This window comes from Vigna unguiculata, chromosome 3 (genome assembly GCF_004118075.2).
Source record: "Vigna unguiculata cultivar IT97K-499-35 chromosome 3, ASM411807v1, whole genome shotgun sequence".
In the NCBI taxonomy this organism is placed as follows: Eukaryota; Viridiplantae; Streptophyta; class Magnoliopsida; order Fabales; family Fabaceae; genus Vigna; species Vigna unguiculata.
In genome coordinates, this window is record NC_040281.1 from 33,422,203 (window position 1) to 33,438,585 (window position 16,383).

Below are 16,383 nucleotides of genomic sequence, written 5' to 3' on the forward strand. Positions count from 1 at the left end.
TAGGCAAAAGCAAAAAAAAAAAAAAATTGTCATCAAAACATTCTTGTTAAGAGTATAATAAGAGAAAAAAAAAATTACAGTGGCATTTATCACTTTCTCTTATCATAAATAAATCAGTGCTTACTTCACGATCAATCTTTTGCGGAACCAGTAGATTTCTGTCCTTAAAGCTCAGGCTCTCCTTTTTCTTTCCGGTCACAAAATTTTATAACAAAGACATCGTACGTTGGTGTGTAGTTAAAATAAGTCTTTAAACTAAAAAAACATTTTTTCATATAAAAATAACTACATTTACTTCATATCAATAAGATGGTGAGTGAACTAAAGAAAAATAATTAGAGAGCGCTAAATGGAATAAAAAAGTTAATGTGATTTGAATTACAAAAGTTAATTTTTGTCCTACATTAAAAGCATGGCAACTTCAAAATTCAAAATTCTGCAAAGGTTGATCAGCCGGTGTGAGAGAGAAAATTAACATTTTTTTTCTAGAAATAGACAACATTAATTTCCCATTCGGGGGAACAAAATAACAGAAAGAAAAAAGAGGAGAGAGCGTTAGGGATAAAGAAACAAGTTTTTCCCAGGAAAGGGAAGGAATTTGCATGAATCTTCCGTGTCTGACTGTTCCGATTTGATTGTCATCGTCCTTCTTTTTGATCTTACCCTCCTTGTTCTCCCTATCTTCGTCCTCCACAACAACATCTTCTTTTCCCTCTTCCCACTTTCTTTGTCTCTGATTCTTGAATAAAAGATTCAAATTGTCTTGAACCAATTGGGGGGCAGAAAGATCTTATTTTGAGTCTTGCCCGCAATCACCCGCTTCAAATTCAATTCTGGGTCGCTTTCAATTTCTTCAAAGATGGCGAGCAGTGTGTTTATATCTGAGGTGAGTCTTCAAGTTTGTGGTATTTTAAATGCAATGTTTATGAATGACTGCCTATCTTTGCCTTTCTCTTGTTTTGTTTTTGTGAGAGGTCTTATGTTGATTTTGTTGTAATTGATTGTTGGAAACCATGTGAAGGTTGTTGTGATGACGTGGCAATGAGGTTTGTGACAGAGGAATGGAGGGTGTTCAGGGGAGGAGCGATAAGCTTCAGGGTGCTGGTGCGGTGAATCCGAGGAGCCGTTTGCGGGTTTGGTTTATCCGAGCGTGTTCAAGCATTGTGCTTTGGACATGTCTGTTTCAGCTAGTGACAGTGAGTGAACTATGGCGTTCCCATTTCTTTTTGGAGATTACAAGTCGAATACATAACACAATTCAAAGTCCTCTCCAAACAAATAATGAACTTGCTCAACCGCCTCCCACTTTTCTTCCTCCAAGTTAGTTTTTCTTTACTTCATGCTTGTAGTTTTGGTTTGTTTAAGTCATTATGGATGTGGGTTTGGACAACTCTAGCTTCGGTTCTGTGATGATGCAACCTTACGTGTGACTCATATGTGAAGATCTCCTCGCTATTTCTCCCCTTCAGATTTTCCAATATTATTTGAGCAGTGAAATCCATATTATTGAGTGTGAGTTGTATTTGTTGTCTGGAGGTGATGATCGTGCTTTGATGAAAGTCGGTGCTGAATGCTTATGTGTTGTAGGATCTTCTAGAAAATATTTTTGGTTTTTTTGGTATTGGTGCTTGTCATGAAGTAGATTTATGGGTTTCACACTCAGTTATAAGGAGGAAGATTGGAATATTTATCCCTTCAACTTTAGATGCAGATATCATGATGAATTATGATTTATAAAGTCAATACTAATTTGGCATTTACGATCATGTTTTGTGGAATCCTGCCAAGGATGAGTTGATTTATAGTTTGTACTGTTTATGGCCCTAGAAAACAACAATCAGGTTATATTCTTCTAGCTGAGTCATCTACCTTGATGAATTGATGCCTTTGGGTTCTACCCAAGACCAAAATTTTGGTTAACCTGACTTGGTGACTCTTCCTCCACAGTCTACCCTGTCTAATTATTTTCCATTTGAAGCATCTTTTGGTTTTCTTCTCGCATAACTGATCCACATTAGGCCAATATCCCTTTCATATCCTTCCTTGTATATCAACTGATCGACCTCAATAATTCTCAGCTACACTTATATTTGGCTCTTGTTGACTCTTCACTGCGGGCCGTCACCTCCACACAACATTTCTGATTCTATAGTTTCTCAGTAGAATTTTCCTTTAACTTGATGGCCTTTTTGTGTGTGATCAGAAATTCTACTTGTTGCAATGAAGTCTATATCAATTTCTTTCCTAGCTTGAATTTTGAATGTGATGTCCACAACAATCTTCATTCGCTTAAGAGAAATTGGAAAACAAATGACACTATAGTTATAGATTTCCTTCTTTATACTTGCATATTTTAAGACATGCTTGTATGGGATTTGGCTCCTTTAAAGTGAGCAATTCATTTTAGAGAGACAAGTGAGAATCTATGTCCACTGAATGAGAAACCAGCAGTTAAGATTGTTGTTGCAAATGCATAATAAATTATGTACTTGTTCAAATATTTCCTGTTGTTTTTCTAACCAACAGGTTTGCATCTCATTGTACTCTCTGAATTGAATTTCTCCCTTTAGAGGAGCCAATTTCACATCTAAGATAGTTTACTTGTACCATTATAAGGTGAAACTAAATTGCACATTAACCTTACACAAAAATCAACTTCTAGCTTTTATGTCTTTCCATTTTAACTTATTTTATAAAATGATCCTGTGTATATTAATTGGATACATTTGTATCTATTCACTTTAGGCAGTTTTCTGTTGACTTGCACGTTTTGCTTTGGATATTAATAGTATTGATAGTTGCCCGATTGCTGGACGAAAATTGTGCCTTGATTTAGATGGGCTCCCACGCCCATGCTCATCCTGGTTGCCTCATCTTTTGATTTCCAATATTGGGTATTCTTAATTTTGAAAAAGACTACGTGAATCAAGTATATGTAATATAAATCAATGCATATTAGTATATGGTTTGGTCAGGGTATTAGTTGAATTTTATACCATTTTACACATTCCAGTAAATATTAAACCTTATGACCTGAAATTTTTCAGGAAATTATACAAGTAATGGTTTTCTGAGAGTGTCCTGCAATGGGGGCTTGAATCAAATGCGTGCAGCGGTTTGTATTTTCCATGTTGTTATTTCTCTGTTCCTATTCTATGATAATCTTAAATATTCATATAGCAGATTTGGCAATTTCAGATTTGTGACATGGTGGCCATTTCTCGACTTTTGAATCTCACATTGGTTGTTCCAGAGCTTGATAAGAAATCATTTTGGGCAGACCCTAGGTATATCATTTGTTTTTAAAATGAAGAGTATTATCTACTGGCTTCCATATCATTTTGAAGTTTTGTAGTTTTCATTTTTTTTCAGCAATTTTGAGGACATTTTTGACGTGAGACATTTCATTGATTCTCTTCGAGATGAAGTTCGAATAGTGAAAAGAGTGCCCAAAAAGTTTAGTGAGAAAAATGGGCAGACTACCTTGAAGATGCCTCCTGTTAGCTGGTCAAATGAAAAGTATTACTTGGAGCAGGTCAGCAGATTGTATTAGCTGCATTTGGGCTAAAACTATGTACTGTATGTTAATCAAGCGTTCTCTTATTTGGTAATTTAAGGTTTGATACAATGATTGGTTAATGATTCTTCACCTTAACTTCTATTCTTCTTTAGCATTTTAGAGGGAAGCATGTGTTTTGTGATCAGATTGCTTTTGAGTGTATATTTCCTCTCAGACCCGTCAGATTTATATTGAGGGTCTAGTTTTAATGTAATATACAATTATACTTGTCCAGTTTCCTAAATTTTCCCTAAATTGCTTTCTGTGTACTTGGAAGGAAGTTTTAAAGAATATCTTGGAACAGTGGCACTGTGTTGCATTTTGAGAGGTATGGTGAACATGAGGATGGAAGCAAGAATGGGTAGGCTAGAACGGATTTTGTGAGAAGTTATTCGTGATAGAGAGAATACCGAGAGTGAGCAACATGAGGTTGTCATAAATTTAAAGATTTGATAATTGGTCTCACAGCTGTTGTGGATAAAATAGCATGTGAAAAGAAAACAATGAATGCCCCATACATGGTGGTAGAAAGAATTGGCATAGGGGAAAGGGAAGAAAGGTGGCAACCCAACCCTCATTCACGGTGGCGGAAACATGATACTCTTGTTTTTGCAGTAGAAGCATATGGCTGGACAAATAGGTTGGAGTAGTATTTCTGCTTGAAAGAGGTAATGGAAGAGGAAAGAATGCAAGTCGTGATGATTGCTTTAGAGGGAAAGGCATTAAACTAGTTCCAATGGTGGGAGACTTGTAACCCAAATCCAACATGGGAATCTTCCAAAGTTGCAACGATAAGAAGGTTCCAATCCAATATGTTAAAATATTCTTTTGAAATCTTGATTGGGTTAGCATAAACAGCTTTTGTAGAAAGCTATGTGGAGCAATTTGAACAAGATTATTTATAGTAATATTCTTGAATGACTTGAAAGAGGAAATTAAAGCAGAAGTGAAAATAAATGAACCCAACCATGTTGTTGAATTGATGATGAAGACTTAGATGATTGAAGAGAAATCGTTAAAAGCCAAAATGGGAAGCACTCATTGAGAACAAAGGAAACAATGGGTATAGGCCATATTTGATGACCGGTAGCTTTTCTCGATCAGAACCATTAACTATGGCAGAGGAAAAGGGGAAACAACATAAATAATCAATAGCTTGAACAATAATCAGGGAGGGAACTGCAACCGTGGGGTTACTTATGAAATTATTTGATGAAGAGATGCAAGATAAGATCAAGAAAGGATTATGTGTCAAATGTGATGAGAAGTTTGGGACTAACCATGTTTACATAAACAAACAACTTCACATGCTCCTTATAATCAAGGAAGACATATTTGAATATGACGAAATTCTTGATGACAAGATGGGCAAAGAAGATGGAGATAGTGAAGTAGGGAAAGGCTTGCAGCTATCTATGTTGGCTGGTCATACCACCAAGAAGTCTCAGAAGGTATGGAGAAGAATTGAGAATGAGAAGGTGGTGGTTTTTTAGATTGTGGAGCATTTCACAATTTCATTTCCAAACAATTATTACTAAGGTGTGGGCTAGAGCAGGAAAACTTTTCCTTATGTGGTAGAAGTAGGAGATGGACACAAGGTGTGCTGCCAAGGAAAGTTTTAAGGTTTTGTTTTAAAGTTATGAAGGTTGAATATTCGATCATATTTTTCATCTTTGATTTGGGAGGTGCAGATGTGGTCTTGGGCTTGTAATGGTTGGCAAGTTTAGGGGAAGTTAAGGTTGAATTTTGGAAATTAAGGTTAACTATTGGAAAGGGTGATGGAATAGACCTTGATAGGAGATCCCACTTTATCCAAAACTGAAACTTTATCAAAAGTGATGGTGAATGAGTTAAAGCAAGAAGGTACAGGGTATTTGCTGGAATGGATATAAGAAAAGGAAGCAACAAGTCACCACATAATACCATCTAAGATAGTAAAAGTGTTGAAATTGTATAGTTTTTCAGGGTCCAACTAGACTATCCCCAAGTAGAAAACATGGTCATGCTATTATTCTCGTTATCAGAAAAATAAGATTGAGAAGTTGGTCAATGACATAAGGCTGGAATCATCAGACCCAATATCAACCCTTATTCAAGCCCTATTATTTTGGTAAAGAAAAAGGATGGTTGATGGAGGTTTTGTATTGACTGTAGGGCCCTTAACATGATAACAATTCGTAACAAATTTCCAATTCTAGTCATAGAGGAATTGTTAGATGGATTGACAGGAGCAACAATATTTTCTAAGTTGGATTTGAAATCTGAATATCACCAAATCCTCATGAAGGAAGAAGATCTTGAGAAAACCATATTTAGGACTCATGATGGTCATTACAAAGTCTTAGTCATGCCATTTGAGTTGTCAAATGCACCCACCAAATTTCAATCACTCATGAATGAGTTACACGGGCCTTTCTTAAGGAAGTTTGTATTGGTACTTTTTTATGATATTCTGGTTTATAGCTCTTCACTTGAAATTCATGTTCAACACTTAGAGTACTTGGGTCATATTATCTGAAGTCAAGGAGTGTTAGTTAACCCAAGAAAGGTGTAAGCAATGTGGAAGTGGTCAATTCCTGAAGATGTTAAAGCTTCTAGAGGATTTTTGGGGTTAACAGGATATTATAGAAGATTTATGCAGGTTTGTAGCAAAATTGCAAACCCCCTAACTCAATTGTTAAAGAAGGGTTTTGATGGAATGAAGAGGCACAACAATCTTTTGACACTGTGACACACTCAAAGGGATTGCTTCTCAGTTATCAATCTTAGTAGTCCTTGATTTTTCTAAATCTTTTACCATCGAAACATTTGCATCCAGTAAGGGATTAGGTGTTGCGTTGTTACAATAGGGCAGACCTTTGGATTTTTTGGAGTCGGGCCTTGTCAGAAAGGGGAGAAAATAAGTATGTTTATGAAAGAGAATTCATGGCAGTGGTCCAGGCAGTGCAGAAATGGAAACATTACTTGATAGGTAATAAATTTTTTGTTGTTACTAATCAAAAGAGCTTAAGATTCCTTACTGAAGAGAGGCCACTGAGTGAGAAGAAATTCAAATGGGCTTCAAAACCAATTGGGTTTGACTTTGAGATACAATGCTAACCTAGGAACGGAAAAAAAACACCAGATGCCTTGTTAAGAAATGTGTTACTTTTAGTCATGTCTGTCTTGCAATCTGAAGAATAGGAGGACTGGGAAACGAAAATTCAAAAGGATGTCAAACTAAGTTCCTTGATGCAGGATTTACTGGTTGACTCTAAAGCTCTAGCTAAATGAGTTAAAAATTGAAGATTGTATTAATGGGGAAAATTGGTGTTGCCACGTCAATTTTCATAAAGCTCAAATATCATAATAGAATTGAATAAGTCTCCTATGGAGGGACATAATGGTTATTTCAGAACTTTTATAAGTATAGCAGGTGTTCTAATATTGGGCGGGTATATGGAAGGATATAAGGAATTTGTGATGCAATGTAAAATTTGCCAACAAAATAAGAACGACACTTTGACTTCTATAGGTTTGCTGCAACCATTATTGATTCCCACACAAGTAGGGTCAGATATATCAATGAATTTCATTGGAAGGTTACCCAAGGTAAAAGGCAAGGATACTATTTTGGTAGTGGTGGACAAATTGACCATATATGTTCATTTGTTTTTTGCACTTGCACATCCCTATAGTGAAGTAGATGTGACTCAATTGACCAAGACCAAATTTTTCTGAGTATTTTTTGGAGGGAATTGTTTAACAGGTTGAGACTAAATGAATCAGATGGTTGAACAAAGTTGTCAATCGCTGACCTGAAACTTATATATGTTGTATGACAAGACCTCAGCCTAGGCAATGGATAGATTGGCTACCCTAGGCATAATTTTGGTTTAATACAAACTATAGTGCCTCAACAAAAATGACTCCTTTTAAAGCACTTTATGGGAGTAATCCTCCTTTACTTTTGAAGGGAACTACTATCCCATCTATAAGTGTGAATCAGATGTAGATGAACGAGATGAAATATTGAAGGAACTGAAGACAAATTTGTGGAAGGAAAAAGATCAAAATCGGGTACAAGGTAATAAACACAGACGTGATTGGCATATCAAGTAGGAGATTAGGTTTTCTTGAAATTATAGCCGCATGACTTTGATCCTTAGCAAGGAGGCTTTATGAAAATCTCAGTCCAAGATATTTATGGACCCTACCAAGTAGTGGAACGCATTGGGCTGGTTGCATATAAGTTGTGGCTCCCTGAACACATTCATATCTGTCCAGTCTTTCATGTATCTTTACTCAAACCAGCAATACTACCAGACACCTCTTCACAACTTCGCCTCCTATGCTTTCTAAAGATTATATTCTTGAAGTGACTCCTGAACAACTATAGGACACCTAGACTAATACTAAAGGGGAGTTAAAAGTTTTTCTTAAGTGGAAACAACTTTGAGAAAGTGAAAATAGTTGGGAATGGGCTGCCTGCATTAACAGCACAAGGTGATTCTTCATGGAGGGGGTAGTGGTGGGTTTGGTATAGTGTGCAAAAGAAGGAAAAGTTATGGTAGTTACTACAACTGTATCTGAACTATTATAAATAGTTCTTGAAGAGATAGGAGGAAAGACTTTTGGAGAAAAGAGAAATAGAAGGATAGTTGGAGAGTGAGGTTCTCTCAAATAACCTCTGATTGTTTGTGTACTACAGTTTATTTATTTATTTATTTTTTCTTTTTGTTGACCCTATAGGTACTAACTGGTACGAGATTATAATGGCCATCTTATTTCCAAGTTTTATAATATGATCATGATTGTAAGGCAGATGACAAATGCCAGAAATTGTATTCTTGCTAAATTAAATATGGGAGTATCTATTATTATGGATGTCTAATCTGAATTATAATTTTGTTGCTGATTGCCAGTTATGCACTTATGATGTAGATTTGTACTGTTGATTTTGTTATTAGATGCTTCTAGACTATAAAAGCAGGGATAACTTGTATATAAAATAGTAGTTCCACAAAATTGCTAATATTTTTCTCTGTAATGAATTGATTCTCTAATTTTTTACACATGTCCATGTGGGTGAATGGAGAAATTGTAACTGAGGATTTTCTTCCATGTTACAACGTTAAAGTTCTTGTTTGAAAAGCTTGACACTTCCCCCTTTTCTCCCGAAGTTATTGAGAGGATGACAATTATTAACTGTGAACTGATAATTTGTAAATTACTAGATGCATTATTACTGACTTGTCCTTTAGAGAGGAAACAAAATATGGACAGGAAAATGCAGGATACAGTAGACAGATTTGGGGTTGTATTGAATTTACTATCAGAATCATGATTATATTCACTTCCTCCCTCTCTCATTGAGTTGTACATGTCTTCTTGAGTTTAATTCGATGCTCTTGACTCCACACTGCAGATTCTTCCGCTTTTTGGCAAGCATAAGGTGGTACATTTCAACAAAACAGATTCGCGTCTAGCAAATAATGGTCTCCCACTTGATCTACAGAGACTTAGGTGTCGTGTGAATTTCCAGGCACTTAAGTTCACTCCTGAACTTGAGAATTTGGGCCAAAAATTGATTCGGATACTCAGTAAAAATGGACCCTTTGTGGCATTGCATCTGAGATATGAGATGGACATGCTGGCTTTCTCAGGTTGTACGCTTGGTTGCACTAACGAAGAAGCTGAGGAGCTCAAGCGGATGAGGTATCATATTTTTCTTGTTTTACTATACATATATTTACGGATAGGTTTTTGTAAGAGGTAGGTTGTTATCTGACAGTTGCTGGGGAAGATGTTGATCACTAGAATTTTTTTTTTTTTCTCTATCACAGCTGATTGTCATTGGTTCTGGATAGTTAATTATGCCTCCAGTTCTATCCTAGAGAGCCCCGGATGCTATTTGCATGGGCTGATGGAGGAACCGTCTATGTAGTTCATGAGTAACCTGACATGTTGGTTTTTGCATACTTTGACAATACACATTAGTTACCTCCATAAAAAATAAATATTCCTGTTGTCAGTGTTATTTGTAATGAGCTAGCATAAAAAGGGTCTGTCTCAAAATTTTGATCTTGCTTGAGTAATTCAGGTATGCATTCCCTTCGTGGAGAGAAAAGGAGATAGTGTCTGAAGAAAGGAGATCACAGGGTCTCTGTCCTTTGACACCAGAGGAGGCAGCCTTAGTTCTGCAAGCTTTGGGTTTTGATAGGAAGACACCAATATATATTGCAGCTGGTGAAATTTATGGTGGTGAACGTAGATTAGCACAACTGAGAGCTGCTTTTCCAAGAATTGTAGGTTCACCAATACCCTATCCCCACGTCATTTCTGTTTTTATTTTGGTGGTTCTATATTTGATATAATCTAAATAGTTAAACTTGAGAAGCTATTTACGATATAGAATGGAGCTAATGATCGTAAACCATTGGAACCATTGGATCATTACACCGTTTGGAAAAACCTACCAAATCCGTAATATATGTATGTGGACATAAATTTATATGTAATGCTTACAAAATAATATAAATAAGAGAGACAAAAGACTTTTAAATCACTGCAAAACTCTTAAACTTAAATTCATAAGGTCGTACATAACTCAAAACTAGTAACAGCTTAATTTAACAACTCCAAACACAAAATATCATTAGAATCAAAGAATGAAGGAGAGATTAGATGAGAGAGCAGAGACAGAAGCAGTGATGCACAATGCAGAATGACAGGCCCACAAGAACCAGAAGAGAAGCCTAAAAAAGTATTCAGGTTTCAGTGCAACTGGGTTAAAAATAGGTTTCCCGGTTTTTTCAGTTTAAGTGAAAAAAAATGGATCAGATTGTAACACAGTAGGACCACACGACCCCACCAATCCTACTATTTTACTTGACAATCCCACTGATTCACCAGAAGCTTTAAGCTGAGATAAGGATTGCAAACCGTGGCAAAGATAGCAGTATATTATAAGTTGACGTGTGTTTTTAACTCGGATTTAATATTCAGGGGATTCTGCTGAATTGTCCATTTACAGTTTATATAACAACTATTATATTACAAATTCAATAAAATACTTGTGAAAGAAAATTTAATATTCTTTACCTGCCTGATCTACATTTCTCTCTTACAATGGTTTCTGCTTGTCTCAATATTCTTTTGACTTTTAGGTTAGGAAAGAGACATTGCTGGCCAATGATGAGTTGCAGCAGTTTCGGAATCATTCATCACAAATGGCAGCTTTGGATTTTATTGTTTCTGTAGCGAGTAACACTTTTGTTCCGACATATTATGGTAACATGGCAAAACTTGTGGAAGGCCACCGCAGGTGTGCATGCACTCTCTTGTTACTTGCAATTTGATTTATATTAGAAGGCCAAGCAAGTAAACCACCATTTGGGTCCCTAAAAGTGTATATAACACAAATTTTTTTAAGAGAATGGGACTTGAGTAATAACATGAACATAGTTTTAGGAACTAAATCAACAAGAAGTGATTAAGTTCAAGTACTTTAATGAAACCACTGGAAATTTCTTATTTATTTGGAATCTCCATAGTTTCAGGGACTAATGTGATAAGTCATACATTTTTCAGGAGTCAAAATGATGGTTTACTCGCCTAAAGTGGCCTTGATAAAAATCCACAAAATAAATTCTATTTTGTCCTCTTGCAGGTATTCTGGCTTCAAAAAGTCCATCTTATTGGACCGGAAAAAGCTTGTAGAATTACTTGATATGCATAAAAATGGAACCTTTCCATGGACTGAGTTTGCAAATGCTGTGCGAAAGGTTCATGAAAGAAAAATGGGACAGCCAACTCGTCGTAGAGTTGAAGTAGACAAGCCAAAGGAAGAGGATTATTTCTATGCCAACCCTTACGAGTGCCTCTGCGAGGGAACCAAGTGTGATGACTTGCTAGGTGCTCTTAACTCGAGTCAAATACAATGAGGACAAGCTGCATAATGTAAATATGCACTTTTCTTTCCAACAACCAGTTTAAAAGAGGAATCTATGAAGTGCTCCTTCCCACTTAATTGCTCGAGTGCTGTACACATGATGATGGCCTTTTTAATTATATCATGTACACATGAATTTGTAGAGAGCCATGGAAAAGAAAGTAACGAGGAAAAGAAGAAAAGGAAATATCTGCTTCTAATGAGGCATGCAAAGATGTATCTTCAATTTCACCCTTAATTTATTTATTTATCCAAATTTGAGTTCAGTATAGTTATATAACAATTGTTCATGTTTGCATCCTTTAATTCTGATAAGGCATTATAAAAGTTCATTACATCTTTCTCTACACAAACAACAATCAAGTAATAGGTTGTAATAAACGGGGGCGAGTCAAAAAAACTTGATTATGATCCTCTTCAAAGATAAATTGGATGCATGCCATGGATTCGTCTTGGAAGCCTTCTTCTGTGATATACCACGAGCTTAGGTTTTCTCGTCCTTTGTAAATGTAGACAAAAGCCTGTCCTTAAATGCTGCAAATGTTTCTGCTTCTTCCTCCTAAAAGAATTTTCCAAGGTCCCCAAGGATATCACCACTTTCCCCGCAAAGTCCAAGGTCCTTGAGCCTCCTTTCCTGATAATATTCTAACTGGGGCAATTCCAATTCTTTCTCCTCAAAGATCTCGTCAATTTGCTGCAGGAGCTGCTTCTCCCCTTCTCTAATTCCCACTGCTATAGCAAGCCTTGAATCTAGCTTAGCTTCTTTCAACTTTTGATCCTGCCATTCACGTGCTTTGTTAGTTATTTGTTCAGCTAAATCAGCATGAAAATTTTCACAATTTAGGCTACTTCTGATTGGGAGGAAAGAAAATGATATGTGAAAAAAAAATGAATTTGAATTGGAGACAAAGTGGAAGTAAAGAGAAGTTTAAAGTTGTTTCTAATAGACAGTTTTTGGGTTTCTTTCTTACATATTCTTTCCCATCAAACAAATGAAAATGCTTTGTAATCCATATTTTTTCTCCTCTCTTCCACACACACTATTAATGTACATGGTAAAATGTCATGCGGTTCCTCTTATAAATGGGATATATCGATACTTTATACCTATAAACTAGAAGGCAATGTTTCATGGTAAAGTAATACACAAATCATACCTCTTCAATGGTTGTATGATAACCAGCAAGGGCAGTTTTGCAGGTCTTTCTAAGGACTCTGCATATTAGCTCCTCATTGTCACGGCTCACAGGCAATTCAAGATGACCCCAAATGGAATTTCTAAATATTGACTCTAAAAGGAAAGCATCAGTGCCCCCTAGAGCTACTAGTCTCAGATATGGAAGCAGCCCCGGTGGAAGTGGGCGGTTGTAGAAGATGTCAAAGTATGCTGTCTCACCAAAACCATTGGACTCAGCAATGTCTAATTTGTCACCAAAAAAGGGGTCTGACTCAAATATCTGCAGTGTCAAGGTATATGCATTCCGCTCTCCATTTGGTTCAATGAAACCGTAGTCCAGAGCCAGCTCCGCATTGCTTTTATTCAAATCATATTGGATATACACCTGCAGTAAAAGGTTCCTTCCATTGTCATGTGTAAGTATACTAGTCTTTGACAAGTGTAAGTCTACATTCATGGATAATCAAATTTTAACTTATGGAGAAGTTCATTTCATTTTCTTCTTATTTTAACTTATGGAAAAGTTCATTTCAACAATGTTCTTATTTAATTCGTAACATGCTCCATTGGCTAATATACGGAACGTGAGAAGAGAAAAAAAAAAAAAATCAGAGGCAAGGGCACTTCACCTGGTCACCAGCCTTGAGAGAAAGGGGGCTCCTCAGGGAAAATAGGTAATCCCAGGAGAAAAGACCTGCTGGTCCTTTAATTTCATAAGCATGTTCTTCTGTAGTTACTCTGGCACTATGGTTTATCTGATTCAGAAATTGAATTTGGAAAAGACAATATCAGAAACATAAACAATTGATAATTTCATGTTTATATCTGTTCTCACGACAGAGAGAAAAAGAAAAAGACCATACCAAGTCAGCTAATGGAATCACAACTAGATTTTCATTGCGAAGGCGAGAAAATGCCCTTGATCTCAGAATTCCAAATGCCCAGAAGAAGTCATCAATTGTAATAGGAGAAGGGAAAAGCTTCCCATTAGGGAGTATAATTTCTTCTTCCAGTCTCCTAAATTCGTTCTTCACATACTCTTTCACACTCAGTGTTGTGTTCAGAAGTTGAGTCCCTACACAAATCGGTTCAATCAAACCTCAGCACAAAACAAGCATTTCCAAAGGTAAACTAACTAACTACTCCAAAACACAATCTTTTCATCATTTATTTACATGCTTCTGCATTAAAACATTGACACAATTAAGAAACTAACTAACCTTTTAGTTCAGAGAGCTCCTCCTCTGACCTGCACTGGAATAATCAATTTACCAACTAAATCAACCAACCATATGAAAACAACCAAAATCCCCATTAAGCATGTTTAAACAAGCAAACCAAAAGAAACCCACCAGTATATTGTAGAGTCAGTTTCCTTGGGCAGAATACCGAAGTAGTGCTTCCAAAGAGAATCATCCTTTGATCTCTCTCTTATCAGAAACAATGCAACAGACAACCAAGGCTTCAATCCACTACAAACTTTCCCAATCTCTGAAGCTGCCACAGCATCAGGGTTAATCCACAGCCTCTTGGGCACCTGTAACACAACCTCATTCCTAGAAATGTCTTTGAGTGCAACCAGTCCTAGGCCTTCTGGCACCACACCAGGCTTCACTGGAGTTTTGTTAGAGATAACACCCTCTTCCTTGAGCCACTGCCAGAAAGTGTCAACTGCTGGAGGCACTGATATCTCAGTTCCCAGAGAAGCTACACATTTGGCAGTGAGTGGCCTTTTGAGGTGTAGAGAAGAAGACCCTTTGGTTGCAAAGGGGAAGAAGTTTCTGCCTTGAAAAAGAGAAGAAGAACCTGAACATGCAGAAAATACAGCAGCCATTTTTCTCTGGTTACTGCTTTTGTATATTGTGGTGTGTTATGCTATGTTGTGTCTCTAAGATGAAACTTTGATCCTCTCCTACGTTGCGGATGTGGATAAGATTCTTTCTATCTTCTTGCGACAGCGAGTTGACCTTTATTTTTATTGGTTTTATGGCTAAATACAACAGTTTTATTTGGATAATTAAATCCTATATCATAAACTAACCCTTTTTGCTTTAAAAAAAATATATATATTTAAATGTGAATTCATTAGTCATGTGTAGTTATATAATTAAAATTTTAAATTAAGTATTTTAATTAAATATTATATTAAATAAAATGTTTTAACTTGTCTTTTATTGATGTTCATCGTAAATTCATGATATAAAAATCATTTATTACTACTGATAATAATAACAAAATCAAACAATAATAATAATATTAATGTTAATATTAATTCAAGTAATAATACTAATACAAAATATTAAACGATATAATAATAATAATAATAATAATATTACTAATAATTTTACTAATAATAATAATAAAATTTGCATTTATTGAAAGAGTACGTAAATTAAAAATTGTTATAAGGAAAATTATACTTTAACTTTTATTTTTTGACCATCATCTTTTATTTTTTGGTGTGGTTTAGTGTAGGTCATTGATTATTTAAAAAAAAGAAGATAATGGTATATCAATCAATGACCCACACTAAGTCACATCAGAAAATAAATGATGAGAGTAAAAAGTGAAAATCATAATATCATTGTCCTTGTTATAATAATGAAATTGATCGAAAGTTATGAATATTGTAACATGCTGGGTGAATATTACTAGATAAAGCATATATCATATAATTTCTTTTGAAATTAGAATAATATATAAAGTTCCCAAGCACGAAAAATTTAAAACTTATATCGCTGTAGTTCAATTACATTGCTTCATCTTTATTACAAGTTCATAGTAGGAAAAAGCATCATAAAAACTTATTACAAAATGTCTCAAAATAAAACATAGAGAAAAATCCCCCATAGTCTGCCTCGCGCTATCTTTATGCATTAGCGTGCTCACCTGGATCCACATCTACGCCCGCGTGACAAGTCACGCGATCATCGCCAAACACAAACAGAAAGGGTGAGCTGAGAAAGAAAAATATTACAATCAATAAATATAAAAATTAATCCTCACCCAATCTATCTTAGCCACTTTTAGTTTATTGACTTCTTTATAACGTTCCACCCCAATCTCATAACCTATGAGAAAGATCCATTCACCACCTTAGTCTTTAGGGATTATCATTCTCCCACGAACCTACCCGCTCGTGGTCCAACTCTATGGACCTCCCCGCCCGTAGTCCAACTCTACGAACCTGCCCACTCGTAGTCTGACATGTGTGAACACCTACTATGAACCTCCCTGCTCATAGCAGCCTCAAGTGTGAGCACGAAATAAACGAACCTCCCCACTCGTATCCCCACACAAGAGTACAACAGATACGAACCTCCCCACCCGCATCAATCACGCATCTCACATCTTCGTTACGAACGTCCTTGTTCGTAACTGATCCAGCATATCCCTGACCAAGCCATCAAGATCATCCATTCAAATCCATTTGCAATGGACCCCTACCCTTGCACTATCGCCTAGTGTTGTCTAAGCGCCGCTAAGCGAAAACGTGCTCTAGACCGCCTGACAGTAACTCCCTGTCGCCATGCGCCACACTCCTAATGGCCCTTCTGTTTGTAGCTTATCGCCTGGCGGAAACATTCTTGCTATCGGGCGCCACACCAATAAATCGGGTTATTACTGGTTTATGCACAGTAGAGTGGACTCTAACACATCAACCATCACATTTACTCATCCAAAATACCACTTACATATTGTCACAATTAAACA

The 16,383-nt window shown here is 36.2% G+C and overlaps 2 protein-coding genes across 2 annotated transcripts; one reads left to right on the forward strand and one right to left on the reverse strand.

The window, feature by feature from the left end:
- The first annotated feature begins 435 nt into the window (after positions 1 to 435).
- On the forward strand, positions 436 to 11,767 carry LOC114177882 (rhamnogalacturonan I rhamnosyltransferase 1-like). Its single transcript, XM_028063471.1, has 9 exons — positions 436 to 886; positions 1,022 to 1,320; positions 3,048 to 3,115; positions 3,199 to 3,287; positions 3,373 to 3,535; positions 8,967 to 9,256; positions 9,642 to 9,846; positions 10,708 to 10,865; positions 11,211 to 11,767. The coding sequence occupies exons 2-9, from the start codon at positions 1,062 to 1,064 to the stop codon at positions 11,482 to 11,484; spliced, it is 1,506 nt and encodes a 501-aa protein (XP_027919272.1). The 5' UTR covers positions 436 to 886; positions 1,022 to 1,061; the 3' UTR covers positions 11,485 to 11,767.
- LOC114177883 (ribulose-1,5 bisphosphate carboxylase/oxygenase large subunit N-methyltransferase, chloroplastic) lies at positions 11,710 to 14,593 on the reverse strand. The gene is made up of 6 exons (XM_028063472.1): positions 14,022 to 14,593; positions 13,890 to 13,918; positions 13,533 to 13,744; positions 13,299 to 13,424; positions 12,650 to 13,054; positions 11,710 to 12,270 (listed from the first exon to the last, which is right to left on the reverse strand). Exons 1-6 carry the CDS (start codon positions 14,501 to 14,503, stop codon positions 12,052 to 12,054), a joined length of 1,473 nt encoding a protein of 490 aa, XP_027919273.1. The 5' UTR covers positions 14,504 to 14,593; the 3' UTR covers positions 11,710 to 12,051.
- Between the last annotated feature and the right edge of the window lie 1,790 nt (positions 14,594 to 16,383).